Here is a 16,736-nt window from a genome sequence, read left to right as displayed (position 1 = left end):
ACCAAGTTAATATGGATTTTCTGGTCGTGGTGCGAAAGTTGCCATCCCTGTTGGGCGACAATGTGTGAGCGCTCAGCGAACTAATCGAAGAACGAGGGGGAAACAGTATGCCTGGGCAATCTACAGGTATCCATCGCGGGATTCCCCAGTTGGTAGATATTCCAGTCGTATTTGTTCGGATAAACAAGTGCGAATGTTCCGGGAGTAGTAAAATGCATCTGACCAATGCACAAACTGGTAGCGGGAAATCTGGGGTCCAAAGCCACGCGAGTTACAAATAGCGCGGCACTCATTTCCGATTCCAACTTGCGAATTTGAAAGAAGTCAGTTTAGACCTTGTTAGCGAAGTAGGAATGCAATAGATTTATTTGATGTAAAAACATCCAATCGAATATTTTTCCACTGGAAGCTGCGTGGTAACTTCACTTTGGTGGGAATTGTGCGTGGTTTCAAAATGGTGTCCAGCACTTATGATCCCACGGAGCATGTCACACACCATGCAACACGACTAGGCTGCAAATCTTTTAAATGTCGAAGAGTATTCAGCAAACTTGCGATTAGTTTCCTTCATGAAAATATACTGCGATATCTCGAATATCGTGCTAACTGAATCATGAGGCGGCCTGTGTGCAGCACATTCAGTTGTAGAATATCCTAAGCGAGAGATTCAGTTGAGTCTCTCGTGAAGATAGAATTGATTTGCAATGTGTGTCTTTGTCGAAAACCTTCCGCTGTTCATCCAATGACGCGGCTGCTTGCGGGATTTGTGGTGTTCACATTCACACGGTCCCCAGTTGATCACTCACCCTCCTGACATGACATGGTTTTTCTAACAAGTTCTCAAAATGACCGAGTGTTTCGCTCTTATTAGAGCTCATCAGCCTATCCTGAGCTGCACAGATCTTTAAAGTCTGGAAATCTGACAAGCAAGGCGAAGAGATTTAATGGGACACCGTTCGTGGCGCCGAGTCTGGCACCGAAATCACCCAAAATTGAGCATGTTCAGACACGGAAATTCAAAGGCGCAGTTTTCTAATATGGCGAGTTTTATATGGCTTTTTTGGCTGCAGTCGCTCTTCTTTCGCGTTAGTGTGCACACCCGATCCGCCAGCGATCAGCGTGAACATGTACTCCTGTTCAGACACGGAAATTCAAAAGCGCCGAGCATGCGTCGGTAGAGTGAGGCTAACGCACTCGCTGCATATGTCCGTTCTGCAGAGTTTAGAACCCGGCAATTTCCACCGAGGAAGAGCCCCATAAAAACTGAAGTTCGATCCTGGTGCATCACCAGTTAGCACTGACTCACGAGAATAGATTCTCCCGACGAGAATGACATGGGGATCCCGCAAATATCAACGGATACTCTCCAACAATGTCATGGTCTCGTTGTTGGCTGATCAGAACCATTGAGAATAGCGATAGCTGCGAATTGACCAAAAGTGGATGAAGATACGACGACACAATGCACACCGCTAACGTACCCAACAATGGACCGGGCAGGAGCGATACGAACATTTAGGCTTTTATGTAATATTTGCTTTCGAAATTTCCTACTTCTTCAGGAAAACAACGGACTATACAGCGATTTCTGCAGGGCTGTGCATACAAGAGACTCACTGCTTCAATCGGCGGAGCTCATTGCAAAGTTAAGGGAACCTTCTGCAACCTACCACTTTCCTTTGGAATTCGATCAAAGAACGACAACAAAGGAAGACAAATATTTCGCTTATTTTATATGCGCCGGGGCCAGGATCCATCAAGTGTGTTGGGCATTCCCCTTACCATGTGGACTCTTTCAAAAGTTTGACATAGACACATAGTCAACAATGTCATCATTTTAGAAATAAATGTGGATTCTGCTGGTGTGTGTGAGAACAACTTCGATACTCATCGCACCTCGAAATGTGCCAAAGTGCGTCACACACGGAACAGTGCTACGTTTTGAATCGAGTGGAGAATCGTTCATTTAAGATGTCAGATTTCTGAAGAGAATGGAAAATGCACGAAACATTTGCGAAGTCTAATGTACGGTATGACGAGTGTGCCGCTGACCAATCTGGGATAAATATATTAGCCAGGATTTTGATGACTGCATTAGGAAAGACCACAGATTACGGCGGGCGGGTGAGATCCTGGTAACCTGTAAATATATCTTATCCACAGTACACTATCGAGAGGAGATGTAGAATTTTACTACATAGTCCTCCGGACCGAAGATTCCGTGAAGGTCTACTCAACCATATCCTCTAATCCGAGACAATTTTTGATGGCCGAGGCTCAGATTCAACAAGGGAGACGATGAGCACATTACCAGGTCATCGCTGACAGATATTGAAAAACAAACTTCCCTAAATTTTGTTTGCAGTTTCAGGGATGGAAGACATGTGAACAGACTTCGGAGATGCGTCGACAAACTTTACGCAGCACACGAACCGAGATAGATCAGATTCGCAGTTGACCACTTCGATAAACGGGGCAGAAGCAAGCATTTGTTCCCCATAGACGATAGCTACCTTAATGCGTCGAGGCAACAGCATATACCAAATGCCTAATACCTCTCTCTCTATCTTTAGATCAGCACTATGGCGCTGAATGCAGTCTGAGTGAAAATTAAACGGACAAGACCTCAATGACCGACGTAGTCAGTCTCGCTTAGTTTGTGTCGATTAGACTGTGAGCCATTTTGTGTCATGCTTTCCTGATCTGGTTCAAATTGTTGGGAGAATGACGTTCCAGTTGGTGCGAGGTTCTCAGAAAACTATCTAAGGTATTAATCCACCTTGAGAACAAATTTCCTCTTTTATAGTTTTCACGTGGAAGCAAAAGGGTCGTCTCACGATTTGAATGAACACCTCTGTACAAAAACTCAAAGCATTCGCCAGTTGAATTAATTTGCTGCCACACATCAGACCTGGATGCACTGTGTCAGTGAGATTCGTCAGTAGTCTCACGTTAAGTAGCCCAATTAAAGAGAATTACATTCGACATTGCATTCAACCGACAATAGTACTGAAACAAAAATACAATATTCACAGTGAAGATTTTGAGATCCCAGAATCATTCAAACATCATTTGCTATGTGATAACAGTTTGGTCTAAATGCTACACCGATTCGAATTGCACTGACTAATTCGAGAGTGGAGCGGTTGTGCACGACTCCACTGTGCCTCCGAAGGCTATCGGCACGATTGGACATTCTAGGACACAGGTCACAACCGAAATTGGCTTCTGTTCCGTGTTCCTTCCGGCTGTGCCGGGAGACATCTTCAATCCTGCTGGACCGTTCTGCGCACAAATATCGTCCAGCCCATTGGTGTACAGATCCTCCACGCAGTCGCGAACCGTTTCACATGCAGGAGTGTTTGTCAGAACGAAGGAATGGGCTACCATGTTCTCCGGATTCAAGAACGCGTACATGGGATGTTCTGGAGCGTAAACTGAAAGCACCTTCATGCATAGTGCAGATGTGGTCCTTTTGGACGCTTGAAGAATTTTATGCGAATGTCACATTTTAGATCTCGGCTATATCAATGTACTTTTCGGGTGTTCCGATAATCTCGAAAGAAATGTGAAACATTTGCGGCTTCAGAGTTTCTTTCTTTCACAGGAAATCAGCTGATCATCATTCAAGGAAGCGACCTGCTCAGATGGTGCTTTTGCGTTTCACTTGAGGCCTCACTGAACTGCCCCAATGTGAGGTTGGCCACGAAATGTTGTCCCATCTCTCCCCATTCGAGCTGAGGATTTGCACTCTGTAATTCTGCTGATTGAGATGACGAAAGTAACGCTATTTCAATGGATTGATTGTGTGTTGTTAGTTGGTAGGGCACAACGCACAAGAGTGTCGTATTTTCTTCAGATACCCTTTAGAGAGGCTACGAAATTCGTAGCTTCCAGCCGGCCGCCAACTATGGGTTCTGTCAGCCTCAATTTCAAAAACAGTTTTTCAGTTTTACCTCGGTTGTAGCCGCAGGACGCCAACTAGAGCAGACATCTTAGCAAGGTCAAACGGCATCGCGTATTCTTTTCCCTCGTGTACTCGATTTCTATGTATCCATCATCTAAACAATAAAAGCTGAATCGCAGGTGCGAAATCACTCTAAAGCTACAGAATTAGAAAATTTGCAACGATAATTTTGAATTCTTGACGAATGAAAAACCAAAATTTTTTGGGGTATTTTATCGATTTCTCCGTGGTCATATGGCTATATTCAAGACTATTGGCACGCTCTGGCTACCGGTGAACATCGTGGAAAACTGACAAACTAATGGCGCCGATGACGAAGTTGGAGAAAAAAGAGGATAACTAATGGCCTTGCTGACAACCCGGGCTATAGTGATCTCATCAACCTGCTTACTGCAAGCCTACACGTGCTTGCCAAAATCAACATGCAGCATTTTTGTACCGAGATGAACATGTTAAGAAAGTGGCGATGCAGTGTCCACACACCCACGCATCTCCAAACAAAGCAAAGCATGTGAATGATGCCCCACGCTGTGAGCGGCCGGTGAACTTTGGATGAACACGTTCAGTCAGGCGTGTATTCATCGAATGCCTGTCCAGAAGAATAGTCAATTAACTGTATAAGATGCCATATAACTCAGGAATGTTAATATCTCCTGAGAATAGGTTCACTAACACCAAACTACATGGAGTTCGCGGACACTGAGAAAGGTAGATGAAACTTACATATATTCATTTCCATCATTCAAGGAAGCGACCTGCTCAGATGGTGCTTTTGCGTTTCACTTGAGGCCTCACTGAACTGCCCCAATGTGAGGTTGGTCACGAAATGTTGTCCCATCTCTCCCCATTCGAGCTGAGGATTTGCACTCTGTAATTCTGCTGATTGAGATGACGAAAGTAACGCTATTTCAATGGATTGATTGTGTGTTGTTAGTTGGTAGGGCACAACGCACAAGAGTGTCGTATTTTCTTCAGATACCCTTTAGAGAGGCTACGAAATTCGTAGCTTCCAGCCGGCCGCCAACTATGGGTTCTGTCAGCCTCAATTTCAAAAACAGTTTTTCAGTTTTACCTCGGTTGTAGCCGCAGGACGCCAACTAGAGCAGACATCTTAGCAAGGTCAAACGGCATCGCGTATTCTTTTCCCTTGTGTACTCGATTTCTATGTATCCATCATCTAAACAATAAAAGCTGATTCGCAGGTGCGAAATCACTCTAAAGCTACAGAATTAGAAAATTTGCAACGATAATTTTGAATTCTTGAGGAATGAAAAACCAAAATTTTTTGGGGTATTTTATCGATTTCTCCGTGGTCATATGGCTATATTCAAGACTATTGGCACGCTCTGGCTACCGGTGAACATCGTGGAAAACTGACAATGGCGCCGATCCGATGACGAAGTTGGAGAAAAAAGAGGATAACTAATGGCCTTGCTGACAACCCGGGCTATAGTGATCTCATCAACCTGCTTACTGCAAGCCTACACGTGCTTGCCAAAATCAACATGCAGCATTTTTGTACCGAGATGAACATGTTAAGAAAGTGGCGATGCAGTGTCCACACACCCACGCATCTCCAAACAAAGCAAAGCATGTGAATGATGCCTCACGCTGTGAGCGGCCGGTGAACTTTGCATGAACACGTTCAGTCAGGCGTGTATTCATCGAATGCCTGTCCAGAAGAATAGTCGATTAACTGTATAAGATGCCATATAACTCAGGAATGTTAATATCTCCTGAGAATAGGTTCACTAACACCAAACTACATGGAGTTCGCGGANACAAAATCAAAACCGCTAATTATCACAGTGGTGTTAGAATAGTACCTCGTGTCGTTTTTGTTTTGCCAATTAATTAATGAGTTACTGAAATCCGAATATTTCTGTGTCAGGTAGTGACCACATTTTAGAAACCTAATTAACATGTACGTCTGTATAATCAGTATGACCTCCGTTATATTTCTCATAAAAACATGGAAGGAGTAGTCGGCAACGTAAAAGTAACAGTAAACCGTTGTTCACTGTTCGATGTCGCAGTCATACGGTTCTTTATATCTTGAGTCAATAATTATTAGTTGTAGGCAGGCAATATTTCTCTCTCGCGAAGGGCTAGGAATACAAGGCCAATGACTGGATTTGAGGAAAACTGCGTTTGTGAGCGACGGATGCTTCCTTCCGAGCGGTAGTTTCTAGATCTGCTTTGTTGGAACGCTCCGGTGCGGAATGAAGGACACCAAATTGATGCTTACAACATCCAGGAGGACAAAAATGGTATGAAAAATTGTTTTGATCGAAAGTCTCCAATCAACACGAATTGCTATGAAACATAATTGAACTCACATCATATTTGGATTAATAGAGAAAAGGAGGTACTACCGTCCGTGTGTAGTAGATCACGAAGCGTCGCTGTTTCTGACCGCAACGCTGTAAAGCCTCACAATACAAATTTTCAATGAAAGTGCGCGGCCGAATCGGAAAAACAAGATGACAGAAACTCCGGTGTCCGAAAAACTGGGCTGATAACACGTTCGTCAATATTACGCCATTCGCTCGGTTGACTGATTGAAGAATTATGAAACCGGAAACAAAAATTGCTCAATTTTTTTCAAAATTTGTGATTGAGACAACATATGTACTATGAAGACGCGGCCGTACGGCGGTCAGTAATTCGGTTGGTCGGTTGCCGAGATTGTGGACGCGAGTATCGATTCAGGGAAGATAAATGTATGATCTAAAATCTTTCCCACTAGGATTGTAGGAAAATTCCAGTTGAGAATATAAACACGGCTTGGTTTGGGTTTCCTTTGAAACGAAACGACGAAGCTAATTTTACACGGTTTACTGCTCAGTGTGTATTTATTCTTCCGTAAGTCACATTTTATTAATTCCGTGTTCGTTAGCGAGTCCTGGCGTTTGCATCTTTGTTGCGGATATGTTTTGCATGTTGTAAGAAAATCCCATTGTAATCATTTGATGATGTGGATGGTTTTCACGTGTTCCATCCTGTCGAGAGCACGTCTTCCCACATTGCTCATAAATGTAGTGGACTTGCGGTTCTTACTTCGTTCTAATATGGCGATCGAATTGCATTTTCGGCAGGATTCCGCCCCACATTCCTTGCACTGTCGATGTTTTTCTTCCGATGAACGCGCCGCTGCTGTTTACACAGATTGCTCCAATTTGCAAAGCACTTTCCGAATTTGGAACATGGGTTCCCTCCTTCATGTGATTCCTGCACTCGTTCCCTGGATGTTCTGCCTCGCTTGTGTTATCCGGAAATATCGGAACTACTCCTATGTTGCTTAAGATATGACATACTCTTCAACGACCATTTGCACACACCGCAGTAAAACTCGGAAGATCCGGCGTGCTTCGCAGTTTGGTGCCTCGCAGCCTCGCACATCAAAGGGAATTATTCGCTGCTTAATAAACACTTGTAAGATTCTCCTTGTTCCACCCGTTTGATAGGATCTTCCGATTGAAAAACAGGAAAATTTGTCCTCTGTTTTCTTTGTTGACTGTACTTCGTTTTGATTGCTGCTTAAAATTGAAAAAGGTGAACAAATCGATGTCAATTTCAACAAATTTGTATAACTGGGCTATGCCGTCTTTAAACGCAAGAATGCAAACAGCACTGGAAGGGGACCTTGGAAAGTTCGATCGAGCTCCTTTCTTGTGAGTGCACATTCTCGATGCTAAAAACTCGGGAAGCACTTCACCTCTACTTCAAACATGCTGGTAACTAAGAGGAGGGCGAATATCACAATTTGCGCAATGGTGCATTCTAGTGACCACCTGATCACTACTGAAAGCCAAATCGTTCGATGGCGATCAGCTATTCTATTCTTTATGCGGCTCACATTAATCAGCACGCAGTTCCACCCGTTCTTTAAATACATTTGCACTGGCAAAAAGATTCGCCACTTTCAGCTGGAACGAACGAGTAATTCGAGAATACCCCCTACCGGGGTATTAACACTTTGTTCACAGCAAATTGCCATCTGTCAGCATGACTTTCGTTGTGTATGTAAAATGAAGAACTCGGTATGACAAACGGGGGAATACAGTTAGTTTCCTCTGGACTAGATTAGTCAATTGTAGATGTTCTGTTCACTGGTGTTACTTGTGGATTTCAGACCCACGTTATCTTTGTAGCAGACTGAGGAGTTTCGCTAGAAAGAATATCTTTTCCATTGTTCCTTCTCCGCAGCTGACCAATCGAAAATTCGTTGCTGCACGCACATCAATGTGGGCACGTCTATTCCTCACTGGACATATCTAAGGCAACGCATATACAAGGCGTTGAATCTGAAACTCTGTTTTCGAAAAGTAATTCGACCGAGACAGTGTCGCGCACAAAAGGCGCCAACGGTGGGTGGATATGAAAAATTGATTCATGAAAACGTGGGTTTAAAATGGTTGCATCAGTTAATTTCGAAAGGCTTCGACTATGGCTAAAACAACCGAAAAAAATGTGCCTACATTCGCCTACATTGTTCACATCAAAATTCTGCGGGGTATGTTTGGAATAAATTCCAAATCCACTATTCTACAATGCACTACGGATTGCCTTCGGGCAACTGGTCATCAGAAGCCGACAATACAAGATAAATGCTGAAATATTCACAGCAGTTTTTAAAAGAACGCAGTGAGTAATACTTTGGTTTCGCTTTAACATACACTGCGATAAATTTTAATGGGACGCTTGGATAAGAGCCTGCTAGAGTCAGTCAATAGGGAATGCTCAGATAACAATGAAAGACATCTAGGTCCTTAAGATAGGGTTCTAAGCTCTCTGGCCAGCGATATTGTGATTGAGTAAGACGCGTTTGTTCCACGGCCTGGCCAAACGTCAATTCAATGGGCAGTGTAAGAAGTCATTTTAACGTTTACGCTTTATAAAGCTGGCGAACTAAATCACTTTTCACCACCTTAAAGTGTGGTGTTCCTAAGATTGAATTCACTGATTGGAGAAATTCTGCAACAAAATTTAAGACTCCCCTCATGTTGACGTTATACGATGTCTCATTTGGCAAATTAGTATCACAGTTCCGAGAGAATTAGGAAGTCTAAGCAAACAAACATGGTAACACTTGAAAACTGAGTCCTTGAAGGTGGGCTTGCCAGTCAGTTTCATGTTTGATGGCTATTGTAAGTAGATTTTTCGACTACGTTTGCGAACGTGGACGGACTGGCAACAACCCAAACATTATTCAACCAGCCCCAGTATCTGAATTAACGATCAAGCTAAATCAATTTTTTCTCGTGCTCCTGTTGAGCAGATTGTTGGATTACAGAATCCCGTGGCTTCTGAGGAGGAGGAGGGCGTATTTGGCACAATCGTTTTGCCAAAAAAATATATTTAAACTTCGATTGAAAAGAGAAATTCATAACAATGACTAACATAAGGGGATGTACTCCTAAACAGGCGGATCAGCTCGTATACTGGAACAGACCAAAACTCATATCGAATGAATGTACAATCTTGAAGCTTTCGGTCGGATGTGCGATACTGCAAATCAATGTAAAATGCAGTTTGAATCGGATGCAGTTGATTTAGATTTGCTTTTCTACAAACAGCTACATGGGTTGGGGTTGAAGGTCTAGCAGATTATATGCTTTGGTGTCCAAATTACATTAAATTCACGGGGGAATTTAGTGAGCCTATCGTGAGCGAGAATAACACTACGTGTTATGTGGTAAATTGCCTCAAACAAATAGATATGAGCAACACTCACAATCGTTCTTGGCCACCACAATATTTGATGTATGCAACAAAGTCAGAAGTAGTCCAACATTACTCATTTTCCCGTTGGTCCGTCGAGATCTCACCACTGCTGTCCATTTTATAGGTATGTTTACGAATTCATGTCTTATTGGGGCGTATTAATCTGAGTGTATTGATTACGGTTTTTTATATCGTGAGATCCATGCGAGGAATGAAGAACACTCTTTGTTTGTTTTGGTTCAATGAGCTCCCTCCTAATTAACTGGCAGGTGAAATAATTAGGGAGACGTCATTATGCTCTGGACACCAAATACAACTTATGAGAAAAGGCAGTCCTCAACAGACAATGATTTGTGAAGGATAGGTTCGATGGCCGTATCGCTCCCCGTAGGAAGCTCATTAGGAGGAAGCTCAGTATGAAGCTAGAATGGAGCGAACGTCGACTGCTTTATGTTTATCGACGGAATAAAGAGGCGCATGATCGACTGCAATCGCGGAATCACATGAACGCCTGTCGAAATCAGCGACTAGACCACAGAAACAGACTGATTATGTGTAAAGTAAGACCAGCTATCATCCTCTCCGACATTAGAATACCCATCACATCAATCCGGTAATCACTAACTCCTGGAGGACCGTAAATGACCAAGGTGAATTCTGCAGGCTGCACCTGAAATCCAGCTAGGGACAGGTGGAACTGAAGCGTTACACGTGGTGACAGGTTTCGCCGATCCGGCTAAGAAACCCGTTAGTAACGCATCAGCCACGTACAGAGAGAGTGTGTTAAAAGGGTTGACTTCTCACAGAGTTTGATGATATCATCCACGCATACAAGGACACCGCAGACCTGAAGGGACTGGTGAATAAGCTAATAAACACTTGCTTGTATCATCCATGAGCGACTGATGCTCGATTCCAAATTCGTTCCGCAGGTTACTGGCTACCGACCCATTTTCGGCTATGAATTAGCTCAGATATGACAGAACTAGCCTCTGCATCAACTAAGTCCACGCTCTCGGCAACAGCTCTGTTCAGAGTATGCTTTCTATCATGCGTTGTGGTCTGGCTTATCTATCCGTCACTAGAAGCTAGCATGTGCTGAAGTCCTCTTGCCTCGACACAGCTCCGAATTGCCAACGGGCTCGAGGATCCACACCACAGCCGTCCACTTTGAAAGCCATTCCTGTTAGTGCACATGTTCACATCCGATTGCAAACGGATCTATATGAGGCCCGGTTAACATTGTGGGTCAGTCACGAAACACAAGTATCGAATGTTACGCTAACCGTCGATGGTGTATGCCTGCATTTTGGAGAAGTTCATTTGTGTTACTCATTACTCACAGATCTTATGAGCATTTCGCGCTTGTCAAACGAATGAATGCGTAATGACTTCCTCCTTTATCGCCTACAATGCATCTATTTTACCGTTCCAATGACCAATGATGGATTCACTTGCATCTCGTTGCGTTACTGTTCTAGTGAGTACTACGTATTCACAACTCGCTCTCGCTCCATCTTTTGATAATTGAATGCAAAAAGCAATGTTCTTATCGGTGATCGCTCCCACTACAATCGTACGTAGTATTCAGGTTCGTCGACAGGAAAATTTCAGGATCGCTCTCCGAAAGTGTTTAACTTGTGGAAGAACGGTACTCTCTCGTGCTGGACCCCTCGATAAATCCCTTCTTGGCCTAATGAGCAACTTGGCGGTTGTACGTTGAATTCATTTAAAATTTCGTATGTAGCTGGGTTTCTGTTCATTGGTTTTGTGCGCCAGTATCCCTACGTGTGCGACACGTAGATTAAACCGAGGGTTCCACATAGGAGAGCACTTTCAGATATTTCGCTCCTATGATCTCACGCACGTAAACTGCGTATTGCCAATGCAGAAACCGGGGGTGTGCGAATCGGAATATGATGATCGAAATATTGGTGGACGTTTTGGGTTGATTCGAGCACTGATAGGTTTCCGATGCAGTGACACCAAGAGCACACGCTTGCCTAGCCCAAGAATGCTCAAAAGAACGAACCAACTGGCAGATTTGGATAAGGTTCATGAAAGTATGTACCCATAATTTCCAGACCGTTTAGAGCACACATTTGCTTCCGTGAACAGTTTCTTCACCAAGGTTATTGCTCCTAGTCCACAGTGGATCCCGTTTGGCAGTTACTACTGTGTTGCCTGCATGTGTTGCCCCCAGTCTGGTAATCGGTCAACTCGGTTAAAAGTCGAAGCGAAAAGGCATGCCGCGTACAGTGAACGATCAAAGCTCATGGGAAATGAGGTAATAGATTAAGCTTTGAAAACAAAAGCAATTCGGGAGTCATTTGGTTGAAAGTATTCATCTGGGTGAACGCGGAGGCCTGCAATGCGTGCCTGGGATGGCGAAGGCTGAGAAAGACCACTAAAGTGGAGAAGTTACTGGACTGAGTGTGTAGCTGTGACGGGTCTTGGTAACGCAGAATATGCGTCAGTAGCATCTGGTTTCTGCAGACTGTGTATTAAGTTATCCATATACGATCTTACGAACCTATCGGGATCATTCGTCAAACTCTAAGTTACTATGTCTTACCCACGGCGGTGGCAATTGTTAGCAGTGAGCTGAAACGAAACAGCGACTGATAGGCAAATGAATGCTAATAAAATAACTCAAAGTTGATTATTTTATAAAATATATTAGCAGTGCTTTTGGTAATGAAATTTTACATTCAGCAAGAGGCGTTTCAAACTTATCGGGTATTTGGCTACCGATGTAATTTGAACCGCCGCGGTGAAAAAATATTTTCCAATCGAAATCTCACCTTGCAAGTGAAGCAAATTGATACTGCTCATCCGCGCAACATCATGCGGAAATTAATCAGCCCTGGAATCTTCCGGTTAGCCGGAGAGTTCGGAATCTTCGATCAGCTATACGAATAACCCCAACTTTGAACTAAGGCTGGTTCATCCATCAGTAAATGAGACCACGCCACATGTTGACTGGCGGGTCGAATGATACGTTCTTGAGCGAAAATTTCAGTCATTTTGCAAAATTTGTTTTTCTGAGCTACTCATTTGTAGAAACGTTAGATGGTGACAGTTATTCTCGGGTATGGAATGAACTGGTTCTCTTCTGTTTATCATATTGAATGGGATATGTTCCAAATTCTCGAGGCCCAATTGTTGAATCCAATCGGCTGGTAGGTTTATAGAACTCGCCTAAGTTGCGTGCATAACAGCTAGTTCAGTAGATTTGTTTTCGTTTACGTTGAAAATTTGCCTAACGAACTTCCAAACAAGTCATCAACCATCTGAGGCAACTCAGACGCTTATAAGCTTTCTCCAGTCCGGTCCATCGGTCCACCTCTTGAATATTACAAACTCGGATTCCTTCCAGGTTTGGGAAATCAGAAGCATCATCTTGTCCGCATTTCTTATCGATTTCATCTCTTCGTGAACGCCGAGTAATGATAACTTCATTTAATTGCCGGAACCATCGTCTAGTTTCTGCTCGAACGACTATAGCACAAATGGTCATGGGACACTCAGGCGTGCGATAATCATTTTTTAAACAAAAATTCGCTTACCTTGATCGTCTCCATCCTAATTCTATTGACTGAACACTTTCCTCAATGCTTGCTGAGTGAATTCGGCACTTGGAGACGTAGTAAGGAAAACTTCGGGCCAACGTGAATATGCGTCAATAAAAATTGAAGCATAGTATTTACCGATAACAAGACCACAGTAGTCGGTATGAACTGGTTGAAATGCTTAACAAGTAACGGTCCACGGATACCACTTTGAAGACTTGTTAAAAATCGTATGTACACATTTGACACAATTCTTAGCAGTATGCAGTTCCGGCCAGCAGCATGACAAACGTGCAAGGGATTTCGTTTTGTCCACACTCAGCTGACCAGAGTGCAAATTTGCAAGACTGGCCGCTCGCTGAATCGGTAAAATGATAACTCTATCCTCAAAACACAACAAAGAATCCGGAGTAACGGACAGCCTTCGAGGCGACAGTAAAAAGCAAGAAACCGGCGTCGTTTCTGCTGCGTTCAGCCACGGCGTAGTGCAGAAAAAATGGGGGCGAAATAACTTTTATTATCAGCAACAAGCGCATCCCGCTTGACTGGTAATGGTTGGATCAACAAACAATTTAAATTGTTTGAATCTGGGCCGCATGATAGTAATCTTGACAAGAAATTGGCATGGGGAGTCATTTTCGCACTGCGATGAACAATTATGTAGGTGTACGAACTCAGTGCACTAACCCACCGTTGCACCACAACGGCAGATGATTTCTCCAGAGATTTGGTTGGATGATACAAGAACTTCAAATCTTCGTGATCAGTAAAAGTGGTCCAAATAGATAATTATGGAGCCGTTTGCAGCCCAGTATACCGCAGATGCTTCTCATTGAGTCTGAGAATATCCACGTTCGGCTTTTGAAAGTTGACGGGAAATGCAGATCACTGGTCTACTACACTGTTCAAAGATTTGCTCCTATTCCAGTGGGAGAAGCATCAGTAATGATCATCGAATGATGTTCGGCGGAAAATGGCTTCAAAGCAGCTCAAGTCTGAAAAAAACCAGGCAGTACTCGCAACGTCTTTTCATGGTTGTAGGACCAAGAAAATTGATTGGCAGATATAACATCAAAAAGTCAACTTGCATGCTTGGCGGAGGTAGGAATGAAACGGGAGTAGTACGGAAGTGCTCCTAGAACTGAGCGCAGTTCTTGTAGATTGGTTGATGATGGCGCAATTACTAAAGGGGATGGACGGTTTGTATCGGGTTTAAAACCGTTGCCATCAACAATGTAGCCAAGGCATCAAAATGATGAGACACCAAAAGTGCATTTATCAGGGTGAATAGCTACATTGAACGCAGAAAATCACTAATTTCTCATTCGTGTATGCTTGAAATCAGCACCACGTAGGCATCCGTAACTGCTTCAAAGCCGGATATTCACACCAGATAAACTGCTCTATTGCTTTTATCTACATATGCGCGATTGCGTCGACGTATCAAGCGATGACAGCAATTGTTTTGATTGTACTTACGGCAAACGATTCCTGAAATCTAAACGTGTGCACTCTATCAAACTCTGTGAAATGTGCAATACGTACTAGCCCTTTGCAGATGTAAAATTTCCTCAGAAACTCATTTGAGACCGCATTAAGCTTTTGGTACCGTCAAACGCCGAAAAATTCATCACGCCAGTGTCATTAAAGAATTTCGTTTGACACTTGAAACAATGACCTAGTACATATCTTGACAGACCTCGAGCGGTAGATTAGTAATAACGCCATCCTCACCATGCCATTACTGATTTTGTATCATGGAGGGACTGAGCAGCGCCTGAACAGACAATTTCTAATTATCCTTCCGGACAGAGGTACTTAACTCCCAGAGCACAAGAAGAAATATGCAGTGATCTCGTCAGGCAAGTCAGACAATGAGGGGATTTTGTCCTGGTTCTCACAGGTTCCGTGTAAACGTTCGTACAAGACACACGTGTAAAACCTTTTTTTAATGACTACCATCGACTTAGTTGGGAATTTAATATTAATGACCCAAATCTATTGTAAGTTTCCCTATGTTCAGAGCTTAAAACTAGGCTATGCGCAACGGACGTGGATTTTAAAGACTGTCCTTTAGTTATTCAGTGCCCGTGTAAAGGGTACATCCGGCTGTATGCACTGGGACCCATCAACACAACTGCTTTGTGCTTGCCCCATAAATTGCTTGCGTTAGGTAATTTTGTTCGGGTAACTCAGGAACTCACATTTAACTTGCATTTTGTAACTGCTTTTTTATTGCTATTTAAGAAATTGCTCGACAATCCAACAAGCAAAATTATAACTGTGTGCTTGCGGACACCTAATTTTGTTTCCAATTTGGCGTTCAAAATTAATTTAGCTTCTTGTTGTTCGTGATTTATTTGGGCGGAGTCCAAACCAGGCATAAATCATTACCATGCAACAATCGCTGTTTCCATTGTGAGCATTCCGTTGGTATTTTTGAGTACACCTGGCACTTGGAGCTTCCGCTTATTTCTATAAGAATAACCAGCTCCGAACGAAACATCACTGCCAATGGAGTAACCGTTTCTTGCTGGGAGACATAGCTCATTGGTTGTTCTTCGCTCGCCCTTGACAGATGAGTTTTATTCTTAGTATTACTTTTGACCGCTTGTACGTGACAGTGATTAATAAGGTAACTGGGTCACATGTTTAATGACCTTTCTGGGTTGGTCAGGATCACCAACGGGTCAAGCGATTAACCAGAACGGGATTCACGGGAATTAGAATGCGTTAAGTGACTGTGGTCTACAATAATATCAATTTGAGCTGATCTGCACAAGCACTTTGTATGAAGAAATAACCAAAATAGCCCCTCATAGTCACATGTGCGCACAAACGAAACCATGCAAAAGATCCCCCAAATTAGTCGTCCGATTTTGTAATGAATGCGCACGAGGTTGAACACGACCTCAGCCCAACGTATAGGCACATTTTATGAGTTCTCTCAAAGACAAGCTTAGTGCTTTTCGCTGCGAATTCAAAGTGCATTGCTGCCCCTTATTTAGCTTGTGCCTTTACGGTGAATGGACGACGTTGATAAACAAAACCACTGAACCGGCCTCAGTCGTGTGTAATAATCCGTGTGTGTTTTAGATCGCACTCAGCCCAAGTGAGATATTAGCATTGTCTGATAAGGAGTCGGAGCATTTTCACGAAGAAATCTCGACCATTCTTGAGATCAATCATCGAGCACAAACCAATGAGAACCACAAAATGGAACAGAAGACCAACTATGCGTGTTCGGACACAGAAAGCCTGCATTTAGAACAACAGAATCAATGGTCTACCAGAGCAGTCTAAAGAATCGTTGATCGAAATGAAACCGTGCTGTATCGTGTTGCTGGTATTGTTCTTCGGGATGCCTTTGAGACTTAATTTTCGTTTCAACATTGAAGTGAATAATGACACTCGCCCTTATTCAGTCTATGGTTTCGGATTTGCACGACCATGTCAGTAGACAGAATGTA

The 16,736-nt window shown here is 43.2% G+C and overlaps 2 protein-coding genes across 2 annotated transcripts in view; one reads left to right on the top strand and one right to left on the bottom strand.

Moving 5' to 3' along the window:
- Window positions 1–16,569, top strand: part of T265_11195 (hypothetical protein) — a gene marked incomplete at both ends in the record, with an annotated part of 33,126 nt that extends 16,557 nt beyond the window's left edge. Inside the window, 3 exons of the mRNA XM_009177790.1 lie at window positions 1,071–1,179; window positions 1,563–1,760; window positions 16,363–16,569. Of these exons, the coding sequence (XP_009176054.1) occupies window positions 1,071–1,179; window positions 1,563–1,760; window positions 16,363–16,569 (514 nt within the window). The remainder of the gene's footprint in view (window positions 1–1,070; window positions 1,180–1,562; window positions 1,761–16,362) is intronic.
- On the bottom strand, window positions 3,127–3,453 carry T265_11194 (hypothetical protein; the record flags this gene model as incomplete). Its single annotated transcript, XM_009177791.1, has 1 exon — window positions 3,127–3,453. The coding sequence occupies one exon, from the start codon at window positions 3,451–3,453 to the stop codon at window positions 3,127–3,129; it is 327 nt and encodes a 108-aa protein (XP_009176055.1).
- Window positions 16,570–16,736: the final 167 nt, after the last annotated feature.

The sequence above is a fragment of the Opisthorchis viverrini genome, assembly GCF_000715545.1.
Source record: "Opisthorchis viverrini unplaced genomic scaffold opera_v5_461, whole genome shotgun sequence".
In the NCBI taxonomy this organism is placed as follows: Eukaryota; Metazoa; Platyhelminthes; class Trematoda; order Opisthorchiida; family Opisthorchiidae; genus Opisthorchis; species Opisthorchis viverrini.
The sequence above is the reverse complement of the archived record's forward strand: the minus strand, read 5'-3'. Positions and strand labels throughout refer to the sequence as shown.